Consider the following 19,651-nt stretch of genomic DNA (forward strand, 5'->3'; position numbering starts at 1 on the left):
TCGTCGGTTATTTCGATCATCTCAAATTGAAATTAACTATTTTTCGATAGTTTTAAGTATTATGAAATATTTAAAAACATCCTTGAGAGACTCATTGACCTCTTATAATAAAAGGATGCACAATCATGTAGAAATTTCACTTAATAACTGGCCAATTTTGCTTTGACAGTTTTAGAAATTATTTGTAAAGAAAAATATACCTAAAGGCCTTTAAATATAGTCCAATATTCAATAAATCCCATATTCAACCTTAAGTGATGAGTTTAAGGTTGAATTTGCAAATGCGACTACTTGAATTTGAGTGCCAAGAAGTTGTGTTTGGCACTCACTGAGTGGGGACATTTTAGGTCGCAGATTGTGTATTCAGTTTTTAACAGGAGATCGATGGGTAGTATAGTATAAGTTAGGGATTCGCTGGATGCTGGTGGCTTAGTATCGTGATGTTTGGAAGTCCCTACAAAAGACCTACGTCCTGCAGTGGACGTCCATCGGCTGATATGATGATGATGATGATGATGATGATAGTATAAGTTAGCGGGGTTTAAGAGGTCAATGGGTTAAATCAATTAAAATAAGTTTACAATAAAACAAGTCTATCATCACATAGTGAGATTTATTATGTGAACAAAAATACTCTATATTATATGTAGGTACTTAAAATATTTACATTCGCTTAAATTACAACTTAATGTCAACATACCCTGTTCGCTTTTCAACCGTTGCTCAATAAAACTTTGCGGTGGCAAGACTTCACGAACTGTGTTTAATAATGGCATTTTTTTTAAAATTATATATGAATTTATACAGTAAACCTTTACTGACCTCGTATATAAACATGGATTAGGATTTAAATCTCAAATTTCGTCTTTATTTTTTTTATTAATAAAGGTTTAGCCCTTGACTACAATCTCACCTGATGGTAAGTGATGATGCAATCTTAGATGGAAGGGGGCTAACTTGTTAGGAGGAGGATGAAAATCCACACTCGGTTTCTAAGCGAAATCGTATCGGAGCGCTAAATCGCTTGGCAGTACGTCTTTGTCGGTAGGGTGGTAACTAGCCACGGTCGAAGCCTCCCACCAGCCAGACCTGGACTAATTAAGAAAACCTCAATCGATCCAGCCGGGGATCGAACCCAGGACCTCCGTCTGGTAAATCCACCGCGCATACCACTGCGCTACGGAGGCCGTCAAAAGTAAAGTGAACTTTAAACACTTTGCTTTGAAAAATTGATGTTTAAATTTTAATCCACCTTTATGAGTAAGGGATGACCTTGGCGTAACAACATTCAGGCGATCAAAAACGAGTCTATAGGTCCACGTATGCGTTGCGCTTTCGGTGACAAACTTTGCTTATACATAATATTAGTAGATTATTAAAAACCCATGACAACATGTTGAAAAGGGAAAAGAGGGCGTAAATATCTAAACAATACACTACTATAAACAATTACTTCTCTAATAACACAGTTCCGAAATATTTTCTAACATAAGACTGCATAACATACGCTCTCAAACTCTGGTCGACGCAAAATTGATCCCCTCCCTCATAAAAGGCTTGTGTCTGTGATCTAACAGTGAAATTCATAGACGTAGGGGCACCCCTAGGGGATCATTCACCCGCTGAGCGTCAAATTTCAAATAGAGGTTAAATTCGACACTAAGCGGCTGAATGATCCCCTGGGGGTACCCCTACAACGTCTATGAATTCCACTGTAAGACGCTGCGATAGCCTGACCTTCGTCATTTCATAATAGCTGACAGTCAGTCAATTAGAGCAGTTGACTCATATCAAATTTAATATAAACAATATTAATTTCGCATTGTACATGGAATAAGGGTCCGAAATATATCGATATTAATTAATAAAAGTTATGGATTTCTTATAAAACTTAACTTAGAAATCATGTATTTTAAAATTTTCCAAACGTCAAAAACGCTGTCGTCCATTTTGTGACGTCACATGTTACTCGATTTACTAAACCTCAAACTAATTGATAACTATTTTTTGTCTAACGCTCCGTTTGGTACAGGATTTGTCAACGTGACGTCATGACACAGTTTAAATATAGATCATCATGCCCGACAGCGATTTGGCTCGTATTATTAAATAAATATTTAAAAATTAAAATTTTCATGTAATCCACGTCTCAAAAAATATACAATTTAAAACCCTAAAAAGTGTCACCTATTATAGCAATACAATAAGTACTAAACTAATTATTGCCTTCCATACTTAGGTACTTATAGTAGGACAGACTTTCAGCTTTCATAAAATGGCCAAGATCTGGCCATTGTCTCTCGCTCTATAAAGTACACAATATATAACATTAAAACTGAAGTACACTTATAACATGCCATCTGACAAGCATCGCGTGTTCTATCTAATCAAAGATTTATTATAGGCAAACCTCACAATGCAGGCTTCAACTACGCAGTACAGGCGGCTGATGACGCCAGAGGGAGTGTGGAACAAACTCTGTAAAGTTCGGCCGCTCAGAGATTGCGTTTCTGACAGATGGAGGATCGAATGGGACAAACACATTCAATTAAAATAGGGTAGGACTCATATCATATTTAATATAAACTATAATCATTTCGTGTAGTACATGGAATAAGGGTCCGAAATATGATTTATAAAAATATCATTTAAAAATTAAAAAATATCATTTATAAAAGTTAAGGATTTCTTAAAAAACTTAATTTAAATATCACGTATTTTTTAAAATTTTCCAAATGTCAAAATAGCTGTCGTCCATTTTGTGACGTCACTAACTGAATTGATGCGCTAAACTTCAAACTATTTTTGTCAAACGATTTGTAAGAGATTTATTATAGTGAGTGTTTTATCATGAAATAGTTGTCATGGTCAGCAGGCGTTTTGGCTCGTATTGTCAAAAACACATTTGAAAACTAAAACTTTCATGTAATAATGTTTAAAAAAATTAAAAAAAAAAATCGATCTAGTAGAACAATAATGAACAATTTAGGACCATATTAAAAAAGTGTCAAGTAGCCTATTACCTCGTTATTTTGTCTCATCACTACAAAGACAAACAGTTGGCATAACCTTGAAACAGCGCAGTTCAACAACCTTGTACATTCGATCATGATCTGCCAGAAATGCAATCTCTGAGCGGCCGGACTTCATTGATGTAGACGTTAACACAAAGATTTTTCATAAATTCATTCAATGACTTATTTCATTCAATTATTATTAACACATAACCCGATTTTAGTATAAAGATTCTACAAATGTTAAGACGATTCCTTTGTACGAGATACACTTCTCATCAAAAAACAAGACTTGCGGACAAGCATATTTACCTTGGCATGGCGCAAATTCGGTTATACTATTATACAGAAATCTCTAAATCAAATAATTCATATCTAAAACTTGTGCTATCCTTTTCTAAAAGGATATATTGTGATTGTGATAGCACTAATCCAAGAACTCTCAATTTAGTTCAGATATTTGTGTGACATTGGAATCAGCACCGATGTTTGCTTATGAGAGGCAAATGGAACCCTCGATATAGACGAACCGCATAACTCAGTCCTCATCTGCGCTGTAGTAACTTATTGTCGTTCTTATGGTAACCCTGTGTTCTGTCATTTATTTACGATTGAAACTACCTTGATACTTGATAATAAATGATAATTATTTATTCATTTAGAATTTAAACTATTCATATGCATATGCAAGAACCAGCTCATGACTAAGGGCCCCCTATGGGTTCGAAACTAGTCGGGCATATTTGTTATTGGCATGTTTCATAATTAATTAATTATTTATTAGTTCCATTTTTATTAATTTCTACTCTTTTATGTCACACACAAGACATGTCTTTTATGTCATGGATGAGTATGACGTCAAAGGAGGACAGAGAAATGCAGGGGCAAAACAATCGCCTGTTTATATGATAAATGAAATAAATAGTAAATAGTAATAAATAGAAATAATAAATGAAATTACAAATATTGGATTTAAGTCACGTGACTATTTTTTCATATTTCTGACAACAAACCCTTTTATTTGATATCCATATCATGGGGTTGGATTTCAAACAGCCAGTCCTCCATCTTGGGGAGGCCGCCATATTGGATTTGTAATGACGTTTATTAGCTAGTCATGTGTTGTCATCAGAACTCGAACATCGAAGACCGGGATGTGCGTTAAATTAAGATTCCAAGATTTTCTTACATACATAGTTACAAGTGAAGCTAATTTAGAGTGTAATATAACTAGCGAACGCCCCTGACTTCGCCCCTTTTGCAAAAACTGTTCTAAGCGGTCTGCCAAATTTCAAAGTCACTTTGTACGTCAAACCGGTTTTCGAGATTCTGTGACCTAACCTTATTTCGTAACCTTTCTTTTAATAAAAAAATATTATGGTGTTAGATATTCTTGCCCCTGCCCCTCACTAACTCCCCTGTCGCCATACCTTATACTACTTTACTACGTATACGAGGACCGAGTCACATGGTACGCCTATAACATTTAATAAAATTATAACTTAAATAAGGATTTAAGTAAAAATTTGCTTATTAAATTCGTAATATACAAAGGCAGTAACGATTTGCGGTAACATAAACGTTCAGATGGTAAAATCTGGAGTAATGTCACTTGAGCGAATCGATTCTTTTACACTTGTGCGAAAGAAAACATAATGACAGCTTCAATTGCTAAATTAAATTTAAAAAACAGAAATTTAATTCACATAATCTCTAGCCTCTGCCTCTTAACACAGGTCTTATAACCTCAACAACTTAAAACAACTGTCCGGACTGACGGCGTCATTTAAGTCTAAGATACGTATTAGAAACGACCTTCACCCATCTGTTTAATGAATGAAAAGTGTTTTATATCAAAGGAGATGATCCATTACAGGTACCTCTTATACCCCGTATTATTGAAATTTAGAAAAACACAAGGATTTTATTAATAGGATTAGTGTTCCATTTCTTGGGAGAGAATGAATATTATTTCGAAAGAATCAAATCAAAGTAAATTCGTAGTTTTGTATAATCAAAAATAGTTAAAAAAAAATATTCTTTTATTTCCGCCATCACCGTCTCCTTTAATATGTTAAAAAATATATCGCGAATAGGTTGCCTCATAAACTCCGGTCAAACTATCATAAATGATAGTTAATAATGGTTAATAATAGTTTAGTCCGGTAATTTTTGGACAACCTACTCGCAATATATTTTTTAACTTTCTAAATTTTGATAAAAAATCATTAAACAGATGGGTGAAGGTCGTTTCTAATAGGGATCTACTATTTATTTTAACCTATTTTAGAATTTCGACTTTTTTGTTATACTAGCGGATGTCTGCAACTTCGCGTGGAAACCTTTGACTACCATAAAAAAGGTTATACCTTAACATAAAAACATAATAAACTATTGAGAAAGTTTTTTAAAACATTAAAAAAATCCGTCATTACATGATTTTTGCTCAACTTAAAAAAACTTCATATGAATATAAATAAATATAAATATCTGACGTGTAAGCGTGTATACATAACAATATAAACGTATAATGTTGTTATGCCTGTTAAAATTCTGACTTTATTTAGGTTATATTAAAGTATATTAAGTTAAGGTCTTTAGTACCCTTATATTAAGGTATATCTTCCCATCTACGAGCGCTGACCTAACACCCATCAGTCCGAACAAAGCTTTATATCACCACAAACACTTAAAACTACATTACACACTAAGATAACACCGCTTTTGAAGGCAACTGAAGCTTTGCAAATTCATTAATGTCATATCTATACACAAAAAGCATTGTAAACACTTACTTGGCGACATTGTTAACCCTATTTACAATATACACAGACCCGACATACTGTACAAGTGACTGCGCAAATTCAAAACCTAGTAAGTGACATTTTTTAAGAAATACAAGTTTTTACATGATTGCCCTAAAAAGCGTTATTTCACAACTTACAAACGCCCGCGACTTCGTCCGCGTGGAATGCAGTTTTTCACATATCCCGCGGTACTATGGATATTTCCGGGATGAAAAGTAGCAATGTGTTAATTCAAAGTAAAATCTATTTCCATTCCAAATTTCAGCCAAACCGCTTCTGTAGCCGCAGCGTAAAAGAGAAACAAACATAGTAAAAACACTTACAAACACATACACACTTTTGCACACATAATATAAGTGTGAAGTGGGATTACTTTGAAATGCCCGAGAAGATGTGTATGGAACAACAATCCTTACATCAACCCAAACACTGCCTATAATTCTTTTGCAATTAATACTTTTTATTTTTTTTAATTATATATTTTTTGTTTCAGAATGCATGATTATACATACTGTACTGTTTAATCTTCTGTATGTGATGTTGTATATGAAATTATAAATAATATTTCAAACAATTTTGTATTTTGTGAATCTGAATACCGTAATTTATATACATGAATAACTTGATCTTTGATTTTCCTGTTAAAGATTCATGTCACTTGCTATGTTTTGAAATTGCACAGCCAAAGTGGCGTGCACTCCATGACAGACAAAAAGCCTTGCCTGCCTTATATAAGCCACCACTAATTAAAAATACAATACAATCCGCAATTCTATTTTCAATCTAAATCGCATTGCTGGTTACAGACCTTAGCTCATACATAAAAAAGGAGCGTTAACCCACGACGCCGCTTCAATGCGGGTTGACGGACTAGCACGCCACTATGCACATAACTTTGAGATTGTATTTAGGATACGCATTTGCTTATTCAATTCATAAGTTGCGGTACTTGTCTATATTACCTTCGAATCAAAATGGCGGCACTGTGATGCGATACATTTTATATTGTTAAAATAAGAGCAATCAATTATAGACCTTAGCTTATAAGGCGTAAGTTCCAAGCCACGAATTCTTCATGTATTTCAATATGAAGTTTTCTTCGACATAGATAGAAAATCTTGATAAGTTTTTCAAAGACATTTTCGCATTTTTATGGCCTGCTATTTTTAAAATGTTGAGATGAAAGCAATTAAGTTAAAATTATATTGCCTATTGTAACTGACAAATTGGATAAGGATTAATATATTGGTCAAAAAAATCACCTATTCATCAATTTATGAGTTACGACAGGTAACATTTGGGTTAGAAATTAAACAATTACAAAGTAAATTAGTTTCGCATAAAACCGAGTACAAACATGCACCTTATACCATACAAAATAAGGTCTAAATCGTATCAACATGTCGCCCATTTGATCCGCCGCTTTAATTTACGATAAGTGTTCATATTTACAGTCAGAATTATTACGCATAGAAACGCAGTCTGCGCACGCGCAGAGGAATTGACCTTAGAGTGACATTTTATCAATCAATTCATCGAATGGACAGATGGACAGAATTTTCAAAATTGGTTAATAAATGACGAAGTTATGAGGTAACAAACAAAAAAATAACGTACGCGTAGAATTGAGAACCTCCCTTTTTTTAATCAGTTAAAAAGGAGGTAGTCTGACTATCGCAAGCACTCGTTCTATAACGTAAGCTAATTTCTACTACTGCCGAAATTGAGCTTGCCTAAATGCAGTCAGGAGCACTTTGTTTTGGAAACATTACCTTTAGTACCTTACCTACTGTACCGTACGTACCTACTGTGTCTAACCATAGCGTGACTATATCTTTTTCCACATAATCTTACATCCCCCTAAACCCCTTTTTTTAATTTAAAATAGTTATTTAAACATTACATTTAAACAATCGAAAATATACCAATTTTTAACATCATTTATGGTTTACAAGAAATTAATTATTATAAATTTATTTAGAAATTTTGTTTTGCAACATAAAGAATTTTATATCCTTCTCCAAGTGCTTGTTCATTTCTATACCACAAATAATCTAAATTGTGTCAAAACGCAACAGAAATCCTTCTAATTTTAGTATGAATAACTAATCTACACTTCGCGTGCGCGGATTGCGTTCCTATGTGTTATAACTCAATGTTTACAGTTAAAACAGTGTTTAGTCGGGCCTGTATATAGGTATTCTGGGTATGAATTCTATGAGTAGCACATACTCCATCATTGAGGACGAGTCGCATCGCTGCTTGGTGAGACGCCACCGTAGTCCCAACTTGTGGTATAGCCGACTGTTCTCCCATTCCAGGAGTTTGTTTAAGGAGTGTTGAGTCTGTAACGAAAATGTTATACATATTATTATTTTTCATTTAAATGTAGTTATTATCAATCGTCCTTATCCGATTGTGTCGTGAGCTAAGAGTCTTGTGTCCACAAAATCGTCTAGGAAAGTTTATCTTTAAAGGTATTTTCCAAACATATTTATAAGCTTAAACGGTTAGAAGGCGAAACATTCGGTTAGAGTATTTTACAGCAGTTTCCGAAAAATAGGATATAAAACAAAATGATAAATAATAATACAAGAGTAGCTCGAAGATTCTGGCTGCTCTACATTATCAACCGATTGTGCAAAACTGCACATGATAGGTGACCATCCGGGTAATTGCCAGTGTCCCTTTTTCAATCAAACATGGAAGGAAGTTTGAGAGACTTATAAATATGTAGGATGCACAACCCTGGAACATTGATGGCTACCATGTCCAATTCTTCCATCATTGCTTACCGTTGGTTAGACCGACTCTGTAGTCGTGTCTGTGTTAGAACTGTGCCGTTTTCTGAGGCAGATGACGGGCCACAGCAAACAGCCCAGAGCGCAGCAGCAGCGCAGGCAGCCACAGAACAACCACAGAACATCCACTTGACGTTGACGGACAGCGTCTTCTTCAGCAAGCTGTAGATGCACGCCACCGTTGTCTGGTACTCTTTGGGCGACTAAAGCCCTGATCGTTGCTTAGACCGACACAGTAATAGAACTGACCCGTTTGCTGAGACAGATGACGGGCCACAGCGAGCAGCCCAGCGTGCAGCAGCAGCACACGCAGCCGCAGAACAGCCACTTGACGTTGACGGGCAGCGTCTTCTTCAGCACGCTGTTGATACGCGCCACCGTCGCCTGGTACTCCTCGGGCGCGACGCGCGACTGTAGCCCAGACGGGAACTCTCCGCTGAACCGGTTGCTTAGACCGAATCTGTAATTGGTGCAGTAAAAATAATATAAGTTTTCTTCTAAGCTGAGGTCCGAGTCTCAGCGAAGACGCCCTTCGAGAGTTGTTCCGTCCATCTATTCTGCTTCTGCGTTCGGCCCCATCAGGCGACGCTTGTGCGCTCGCTTGAACCCCCCCAGTAACGTCGCTGAGATCCCATTAAGGAGCCTACGGCACTTACACATTCAGAGTAGGAACAAAAAAATCACGTCGAAAATAGTGCTTTTAAAGCCATAGTTCTAAAAAGTTTGCTTTGTAACAAACAACAAGGTCACACAACCTCTTGCTTTAATAAAAAAATGTGTCAGATTATCTGACCCTGCATGAACTCTACAACATTCGGGTTTTAATAAAGATACCTAATTAATAACAATATGTGGGGTTTAATTAGCCTTGGACTAGTAAACTCGACAAACTAACATTAACAGTTCACTACATACACATAGCTTAATGAAGTTGCTGATAAAATCGAGCATCCGTGCCTTACGACATAATTATTATTACAGTGTTTATCATTACAATGTACAAGAATGAATAAATATTTACCTAAATGTAAATTACTGTTGTGGTTAGCGTTTAGTAACTTACAGATAAATAATATGGGAATGACCAGGGACAAGGCATTAGCAGTCTTTTAACTGAATTATTTTAATAGCAGGGTATGATACCCAAATACAGCAGCAAGATTGATATTTTGGTCAACAAATGTAGTGTTTTTCCTCCTATATCTGCTAAAACCTAATTTGAGAATACTTGATTATCTATGTATACGTCTTATAATAGAACTGAAGGTGAAGCAACTAAAAGGTGAAATTCTGTACATTAAAGGTATTTTGAAAATCCTAATTGGAGGGTATACATATAATCGATACTGCAGCCAAAAATATTTTTTTAAATTATTTGTCTGTCTATCTGTCTGTCTGTATTTTTGTTGTCTGGGCATCATGCTGAAACTACTGAATTAATTTGAATGAAATTCGGCATGATTTTAATACATAGAAGGTTATAAGATACTTTTTGTCACAATAACTAAATCAGTTTGTATGGAAAGTGATTCATTTTTCAAATTATATTTGTAAAATTTACAGTATGTGTACTACCAGAACAATATTAAAAATAATGTTATTCAAGATTTTTGAAACTTCAACCCTCTTTAACCTGAAAAGTTAAAAAGAGTAGAAGAAAATAACCCTTAATTTTCATTCTTTTACCATCAGCCCCTAGAATTTTTAATATTGATAAGGCAAAACGTTTGTCAGGTCAGCTAGTCAAATATATAAATTAACAAAACCTTAATCTGCACATTATCACTTAGATATTAGAACTCTTTTCTACAGCAGTTACAGGTCAAGGCATATTTTTTATAACAATAGGCTAGTTGGCCTTTTATTGGCTCACCTTATAATATATGGTCTCAAATAGTTAATTATCGAGACTAGATTAAATTTTTTTTTTCATATATTTTTGAAACTAAGTTACATGAAAATATTTTTTTTTAAATATTTATTTGACAATATGAGCCAAAAAGCTGTTGGCGATGATAGTCTATATATTAACTGTTTCATACTGTCACATTAACAAATCCTTTACCAAACAGAATGTTTGACAAAAATAACTCACAAAATGGACGACAGAGTTCTTGACGTTTGGAAATTTGAAAAAAAAAATATGTTTTTTAAATTAAGTTTTATAAGAAATCCTTAACTTTTAATAATCTAATTGATATATTTTGGACCCTTATTCCATGTACCAAACAAAATTAATATTGTTTATATTAAATTTGATATGAGTCAAGTACCCTATTGCAATTGAGACTTGGTTGGTTCAAACAAAGAAAAATGTAATCACTAATCATGATTGCACCCAATGGGTGTTATTAATTATTGCATTGCTGTTTATAAATACTTTGTACTATAATGTTATGCAAACATGTAAAGGTCAAGAGTCATTAAGATTTTATTCATTAGTGTGTACATAATTATGAGCTTGCACTTACACTTGTGAAATTTTATTGAATTGATGTAAACAACACTTTTTTATTATAACTGATAGGCATTTAAAGAAATAGTCATATCTTTTATATATCAACAAATATTCCAATCAGTCAGAAAGGTGTATCAGTGGGTATGATAATAGTCCAGCCTGCAGAGTTGGAACTACAACTTCTAGGTCTAGGTGATGAGTCCAGCCTGTTTATAATGATAATAATAATAAGAGCTATCTATATAATAATAATATATCTAATCTGGTTAAAGCCGAAAGACAATAATCTGGTTAAAGCTGAAAGATGACAATCTGGTATAGTCTCTTAAAGTCGAAAAAGAAAAAGTATGAAATAACTTGGGACCTTACTCACGAGACAATGTCAATGGTCTTATAGCGAAAAAGCCTCGACCAACATCTTAACAAGCTTTCACTTAACTGTTGGATGAAGAGTCAGATACAGATAGCAGTAATTCTTGAGATGGCACATATTGTGAGATGATTCCTCACTCTTGAGTCCTGGCCGCCGGTTGCTTGGGCACTCAAATGTCCCGCAGCGGGAGGGTTTGTTTTTATAAATTTTCAATAGTGTTTTGTATTATATTTTTATACTAATATTGTTAAAAATTTAAAAGAAGGACAAATAAAGAAACAAGAGAAAAAATAAGAGCCTTTATTTGGAATTTCTCTGATTGTCCTTTAGGATGAAGGCCTTCTCCAAGCTTTTCCACAATTCTTGATTCCTTGCAGATTTCCAGTCCAAACTGTGCAGCTAATGTGGCTACAAAAGGTCTGCTGCTTTAATGACTGACCAGTTGTTGGTCAATTCTTGAGATTTTTTATTGGAATTATGTATTGTGATTTTAAGTACTGATAGGTCTCCTGATTAGAATATGGGTAACTATAATAGACAGTGGTGTGCATAAGCTTGTTAACCAGGGTAGGTAGCATATGTAAAATTTTTTCAAAATGGGAACTTCCTACTCCAATACAGGTTCGTAATATGTCCTCAGCGAAAGCAGAACATTTTTGCATCTATGAGGTGCATGCCACTAATAATAGAGTAACATTTTTGACTTTAAATAAAATGAAAACATAGTGATTATTGTCTGCTGGCCTTTTCACTAATTTGGTCAATATCAACCTATTAAAATAAACATCAAATCAACTGAGAAATGTCATCTACCTACTGTGTGATATCCACAAATGGCTGTCAGTAGGCACCAGATGACATTTATTTCATAAAAAATCAATTTTGTATAAATATCAACTAACGTCAAAGTTAGTGAATTAAGCCAGATTTACATTTGTCTGCAGTGATGTGTTGCATCAGAACAGAATCGGTGTCATAAATTTTGTATTGCAAAGTTTACACTTGCGTGTTGTGACATGTTGTGATGGCTTCTGATGCGTCACATAAAAAATGTATGAAACAGATTCTGTTCTAATGCGTCACAATATAACACATCAGAAAAATATAAATCTGGCTTAAGTCTGCGGCTCTGTTATTCTGTAATTGTAGATATTAATAATAATAAGTGAAGATAGCTTAACATGTTTTTGGCACATCGGCATGTAGTATCATACTGTTAAAATTTATGCTATTAGTGTAAATATTTTGAAAGAAATAAAGCTTTAAACAGGACTTCATTAATGGTAAACATAGAGGTTAAACACTGGACATACTAGGTACTACTTATAGCGAAAGATTTAAATTTAAAAAAAGGAGAAAGGTGCATATTCATATAGCATAATCTTGTTTAAAAACATATCTAATATTAATTATTTAAAAAAAAACCATCCTGTATATAAATTTAAGAATTGAATAGCTATATTAATGCCCAGAATGTGGGAGTTTCAAAATTACACTAAACTAAATAATTACAATGAAAATTTGACGTCTGGTCAATGTCTCTGTCCAAGAAAACGTACAATGCTACAAACTTAAGACAACAAAGAACCAAAAATAGCATTGCAGCGAGCTACACAGTGCACCTTGTGGTATCGATGTTTTGTACACGGAAATGGGTTAATTCTCAAGTGGAAGGTAAACAGCTGATATGAAACCTACACTGTCATGTTTCCAGCCCCTCGGACTACTATCGGGTCGGGAACTAATGTCACATGCGTCTCTTCTATGTTCTCCTCGGGCTCCGTCTCGTCTGGGTATATCGCATCGAAGTCTGCCATGTTAAACACTAACACAAACGGCACACACACCTTTTCTGTTTATTAAACATAACAAAGGACACTGTTTGTTAGATTTTTACATTCATTACAAAAAGAAATACGAAGTGACGTTTTCAATACAAAATAAATATGTTGCCATATTGAATTACGTATGTTTTTGACAGGAGAACCAGTGAGTGTTGGCGTGTTGCCGTGGTGTAAAAAATAAAAATAATTGAAATCAAAATTAATGTCAAAATGATTATTATTAATAAAGATGAAATATCATTTGACAATAATTAGATAGATGTATTCTTTCAAACAAATTACTAATCTTGCTGATTCTTGCCAACATTTAAGACTAGTTATAAATAGCATTGATAGATGGCGCTAATAGTATTAAAAAGAACAAATTGCGGGAGTTTGAGTATGGTTCAAAGGGTTCAGCTTTTTTCCATGGATATATAATTTTTTAAAGCTAATTAAATTAGTTAAGCTTAGGGAAAGCTATTTTATAATTATTTTTTTCATTGAGATCGGTTATTAGGATACTATGACAAAGTATCTAGAAAAAATTAAATTTCACGGAAATAAAGTCCCGACCGACCTCTTTGCTCTTTGCGACCGAGAGACAAGTTTCCTCACGATGTTTTTCCTTCATTGTTTGAGACACGTAATATTTAATTTTTTAAAACGCACATAATTTAATAGTTGGAGGCATGCCCCGGATCGGATTCGAACCTACGCCCTCCGAATCAAAGGTAGAGGTCCTATCCACTGGACTAACATGGCTCTTTAATTAAATTAATTAGTTTACTAATGTTAGATTAACTACTTTATACAAATACGATGTCACGGTTAGACCCACCTTTATTGCTATAATCATAATAATATACTTACACCTATTATATCTTTGACAGCTCTTGAAACATAAATAGACGTGTTATTACTTAGGCGTACCATAAAAGGGCAGGGCATTATGAATTATCTCGAGTAGTTCACAGATTAAAGAATAATTGGCAGATAGAGCGTAAGGAATACGACAAGGATGCAGCCATGCTTTACTTTCTCGAGTCAGTACACGAAGTGTCGCGTCAGTAAAAAAATACAAATTATGAAAAAAGCTTGTATATGCGGATGTCAAGGAGACGTGTGACGTTTAATTTTTTTTATGGGTTTCACCGGCCTCACCGCGCTGCTTGTATAGACTCATTCTGTATCATTCTTTATTCTGTGGAGTAGGTATTATGTATGAACCACACACGCACTTGGTAACACAGCCCACAGCTGTGACCCAAAAACTTAGTTGTTTTATCGCTATAACTATAGCACGATTTAAATTAATAAATGTCTCCATACACCATACAGTGATTATAAATATAATCAAAATGTCTCTTGGGTTCAGTGGTTAGCATATGTGACTTCGGATCATGAGGTCCTGGGTTTGAGGCCTGTCCAAAGATTTAGTATTAATAGATATGTCACGAGCGCGTCGAAACTGAGACGAGCAAAGGTGGTTTTCATTTCATCTAAATATTGTTTACAATGACGAGTTGTGTGTTCAGAAAGTGTACAAACTATATATAAATAAATACATAATATAGTAAACAATAAATGCGCTCAGTTGCTAAATTCGTATCACTTTTTGCGACGATTTTGTACGTATGTAACCATATCTAATAGTATAAAATCTTTGGGTCTGTCTGAAATATTCAGCTTTTCTTTCTTTCTTTCAAAAAGCAGCCGTAAATTAATATTTCAGCAAGCAAGTTGATGATGTATGTATTAATTTACGTAGTTGGTGTTAAATTTTGAAATACAAATTATAAAAAACATTTGTTTATACGGTTGTCAAGGAGACGCGTGACGTTTTTTTTTAATGGGTTTCACCGGCTTCAGTACGTTGTTTGTAAAGATTCACTCATGTTACTCTGCGGAAGCAACAAAAGAAAACTTTTGAGAGTAAATTTTTTTTTTATTATTATTTTTGTATGTTCAATACAATAAAAAGTCGATTTCGCGAAGGCCGTTTTGCGGGATACCTCGTTTAGGCAGACTTTATTAATATTATACGTGGCTGATGTAATATTAAACCTACTTGCTGTAGACTGCATCATGTATGGCTCGATCCGTCCAGTATGTGTAGATACGCGATAGCAACTACTTTTTGATATATAGGTAGATTAAAATACTAGGTAGGAGAGAGACGAATATCTTATTCCATTCCATGGCATTTCATGGATTCACTGTACAGGTGCCGGGTCCATCACGTGGTAGAGAGAAAACTCCGAGCAGAGTCCTGGACTTGTGACTACAGGATGTTATAGGGTTAAGGTATTCTTTGACAATCGATTAACACTCCCTTTCTCAGCTATCAAATTAATATTTTATAGGCGAAAGTTTATGTTTAAGTCTAATTTCTAATCTAATCTTTGTTCCTCTTTTATGCTGCGACTACTGAAGCGATTTGGCTGAAATTTGGAATGCTAATAAAATTTATTAGCATTCCAAATTTCAGCTAATTAAAATCTGTATTAATACATTTTCATTTCGAAATAGTCCATGATTCCCGCGGGATTTGTGAAAAACTGAATTCCACGCGGACTTCAGAACTGAACTAGAACTGAACACAGACAAGATGTACCGTCCATAGCTTTTAAAAAATCAGATCTTGTTATTTTGTCATCTAACTTTGTCACAAATTTATTCTGAACGTGCCCACAACTCACAAACACGACTTACACACAACAACCTATCCCTACAGCCCGCAATAGCTTGACAGCTAGAAATAAACATGGACTTATATCGATGACAACATAGTCCTTTTGTGAGACTTCATCTCATGTAAAGTAACTATGCAGTTAACAATGGTAGCAGGGTTTCTTGAACGGCTCAGTTATCAGTGGAGTAACTATGTGACTATACCATCTAAGGTCTATTGCGCCAGAGAAGTTGCAGTTCCTTCCCAGACAAGCTGTCACAAAAGCTCTATTACTAAAGTGTTTTTCAGATAGCATGAGTACGGTGTCAGTCGCCTGTATGACGTTCATAATACGTACTATTATCGTGAATTGCGACAAACTTTCAAGAGTAAAACGAACTGTCACCCGCATCATCCTACATTTTTTTTTATTCTTCACAAGTTAGCCCTTGACTACAATCTCACCTGATGGTAAGTGATGATGCAATCTAAGATGGAAGCGGGCTAACTTGTTAGGAGGAGGATGAAATCCACACCCCTTTCGGTTTCTACACGGCATCGTACCGGAACGCTAAATCGCTTCGCGGTACGTCTTTGCCGGTAGGGTGGTAACTAGCCACGGCCTCCCACCAGCCATAATGAAACTAACCGTAAATGCTACTTTTCTGTTTGAGAAAACATATGAAGTTTGAACTTCTATTATTTCTAAAACTATTTATTGTAATTATTAGGTACCTTGTACCTACTGTGTCGTGCGTGTGTCATAATCATAAGTGACCCAGTTATTCTAATCGCGAAGTGTATTAAATGCAGCTAAATACATTGTTGGCTACATAAATAATTCAGGTACAGCGGCTCATGATAAACTGGACCGTTTCTGGGCGGGTGATGTTGCAGTGCAGTATATAAACCGACGAACCAACCCTTCGATATCACAGCCACTCGGTACTAAGAGCTAGCACCACATCAATATGAAGGTATATTGTTTTTAAATAATGTCTTTACCATAATTTGATATTGTTTGACGGCTTATTTGACCTGCCTATTGGAGCCATGGCTGTGGGATCGATTCCCACAAATGAAAACTCATTATTAGACCCAAATAGTCTACTAGTAGAAGACTAGGGGACGGTTCACGGTTTCACCCGTGTGGTTCCCGTTCCCGTAGAAATACGGGAATAAAATATTTCATAAGTTATCCTATATCTGTTCCTAGTAACATCAGCTATCTATCAATGAAATTCCCACTAAAATACGTCCAGCCGTTTTAGATATTAGACACTTTCATTTAGCTTTTTACTAAATGCATATAGTTTCATATGCATTTTAGTGAAAGCTGTTAATTTAAATTTACAGACAGACAAGTAAATTTTATTTATTTGTATAAATTATTGACACCCTAGGCTTATGGCAGGCGTCCACATACCCGCATCGTACCTATCGGATGCATCGTAACAGAACTTTTGCATTCATAATAATAGGACTAGCCGACGCCCCGTTTTTTGGCCCGCGTAGTTCTCGGGTCCAGGAAATAAACATAGCCTATGACACTTACAAATAACGTGGTTTTCTAGTGGTAAAAGAATTTTCAAAATCGGTTCTGTAGATCAAGAGATTACCCCCTACTATAAACTCTCTGTAAATGATTAGCATAGAACTATATACTCGTAGATTAGTAATATCGCATTGGTAATAGGTTTTTCTTTTTAATCATGTACTTACTTATTTTTTTTGTTTATAGGTCTTCTTAGCTGTCGCCCTCGTAGTATCCAGCGTATCAGCTGGGCTACTGCCAGCTCCAGTAGGCTACGCCAGGCCGTACGGCTTCGCTGCTCCTCTGGCAGCGCCACTGGCGCCCGTGGCAGTGGCACGACCGGCCTTTGCTGTCGCGAGGCCAGCGATCGCGCCATACGCCGTGGCCAAGGTTGCACCAGTCGAAGACTACGACCCCAACCCACAATATTCATACGCCTATGACATTCAGGATGCTCTAACTGGTAAATAACATAAATATTAACACTATTTCATCATCATCAACTCGCTAAAATTATTATTTCCGGTTACTGGATTTGATTATGAAATATTTAGTAGTAAGTAGCACGTTCCGTCTCCTATAATGACGGAGGCTTTTTTGTGGGCCATTAAAATGGATTGAAAATAATGATTATCATTTATGGAGTTGTTCCTTTCGTAGACCAGAATGCGTCAGTTAAGATATTGTACTATTACGACCCAAAACGAAAAAGTGTTTTCTAACTGAATATTTTTTTTTTTTGGATTGGGATAAGATATTTTTTATCTCGATATTTCTACTGAAACTATGTCTACGCGTAGTCACGTGACATAATATTCCTCCTCCTTGCGACATACGAGTATTCCTCATTATTAAGGGACGTGATCTCTAACTTGTGTTAGGCGTCACGACCTCAATAATGAGCTTGCTACTTGACAATGTCGCGCTATGTGGCTCGGCTTCTTTCGGCGACTTTCAAACCCTCGTGTAGGTGTCACCTTGGTGTCGAGAGCGGCGCGGATTTGGTCTGACCAACGCATCGGACTACGTCATCGAAGTCTCTTTTTTTCCACTTTGTCTGTAATTATTAGTATCTCTAAATTATCTCAATCTCTTCTGAATATAATGACATAAAATTACATAGCAGTAATCATATTTTTTTCAGGTGACTCAAAGAGCCAGCAAGAATCCCGTTCTGGAGACGTCGTCCAAGGCTCTTACTCACTAGTGGAGCCTGATGGTACCCGCCGTGTGGTGGAATACACGGCTGACCCTCACAACGGCTTCAATGCCGTCGTTCATAAGGAACCCCTGGGGGCAGTGGTCAAGGCTGTAGCCCCAGTGGCCGCCTACCACTAGTCCGAATTTCCTAAACAGACCCAACAGTGTAGTTATTGCAGTTTTATCTTTAAAATTATTCGCATAATTTTTGTTAAATAATGCGGTATTTTATTATTTATTATACGATGCTGGGCATCTATTAAAAAGTCTTTTAATTTTACTATGTAAGATTAAAAGAAAAATATAAATATTCATATAAATAATTATACTGCTCGGTCTGTTTGAAGCTGTTTTGTTAAAAATGACCTGCGCCTATTTTTATGTAGATGAGTGTAAAATATAATAATTGTTTTGTAATTCTTAATGTAAATAAGTGTTAAAAGCTAGGGTAATAAATATGAGGAATCAAATATTTAAATATTTTGTTTTTTTTTCATATGTTACCTTTTATATTTTTTACCTTCAAGTACCCCAAACGTGTATGTCTGCCGATTATAAAAAGGTCATTACCAGATGTTAAGGACTTTACTAACCGACATAGGCGCGGAATGAACCCAAGATCTCTGGGTGAATTGAAGAAGAAACAATATTAGTAGGTAGTAACATTTAAAAGATACGACTAAAATATTATTCGTATACACAAAAAAGCCTTTGTTACTCGGTGTAGATTAAGCTTTCTAATGGTGAAAGAATTGATAAAATAGGTCGAGTTGATTTTGATTTATTTCATAACAAACAAACTAAAAATCAAATGTTTAATTATCAAATTAATTAACTATAAAAAACTTTACAAAAGAAAAGTTGAATAAAAACTATGAAGATTTGACGGAGCGCTAAATAAATAAGCGCCGTCAAACCTAATCAAACAGAGAGTAATATGGTAGCTTTATTATCGCGCATAATTTCC

The 19,651-nt window shown here is 35.1% G+C and overlaps 2 protein-coding genes across 2 annotated transcripts; one reads left to right on the forward strand and one right to left on the reverse strand.

The window, feature by feature from the left end:
- Positions 1-596: 596 nt before the first annotated feature.
- Positions 597-13,426, reverse strand: LOC112051735 (cysteine-rich hydrophobic domain-containing protein 2). Its single transcript, XM_024090515.2, has 3 exons — positions 13,152-13,426; positions 8,872-9,082; positions 597-8,166 (listed from the first exon to the last, which is right to left on the reverse strand). The coding sequence occupies exons 1-3, from the start codon at positions 13,268-13,270 to the stop codon at positions 7,999-8,001; spliced, it is 498 nt and encodes a 165-aa protein (XP_023946283.1). The 5' UTR covers positions 13,271-13,426; the 3' UTR covers positions 597-7,998.
- A 3,387-nt stretch (positions 13,427-16,813) lies between these two features.
- Positions 16,814-19,162, forward strand: LOC112052447 (larval cuticle protein A2B-like). The gene is made up of 3 exons (XM_024091531.2): positions 16,814-16,927; positions 17,692-17,947; positions 18,629-19,162. The coding sequence occupies exons 1-3, from the start codon at positions 16,922-16,924 to the stop codon at positions 18,820-18,822; spliced, it is 456 nt and encodes a 151-aa protein (XP_023947299.1). The 5' UTR covers positions 16,814-16,921; the 3' UTR covers positions 18,823-19,162.
- Positions 19,163-19,651: the final 489 nt, after the last annotated feature.

The sequence above is a fragment of the Bicyclus anynana genome, chromosome 22 (assembly GCF_947172395.1).
Source record: "Bicyclus anynana chromosome 22, ilBicAnyn1.1, whole genome shotgun sequence".
NCBI lineage: Eukaryota > Metazoa > Arthropoda > Insecta > Lepidoptera > Nymphalidae > Bicyclus > Bicyclus anynana.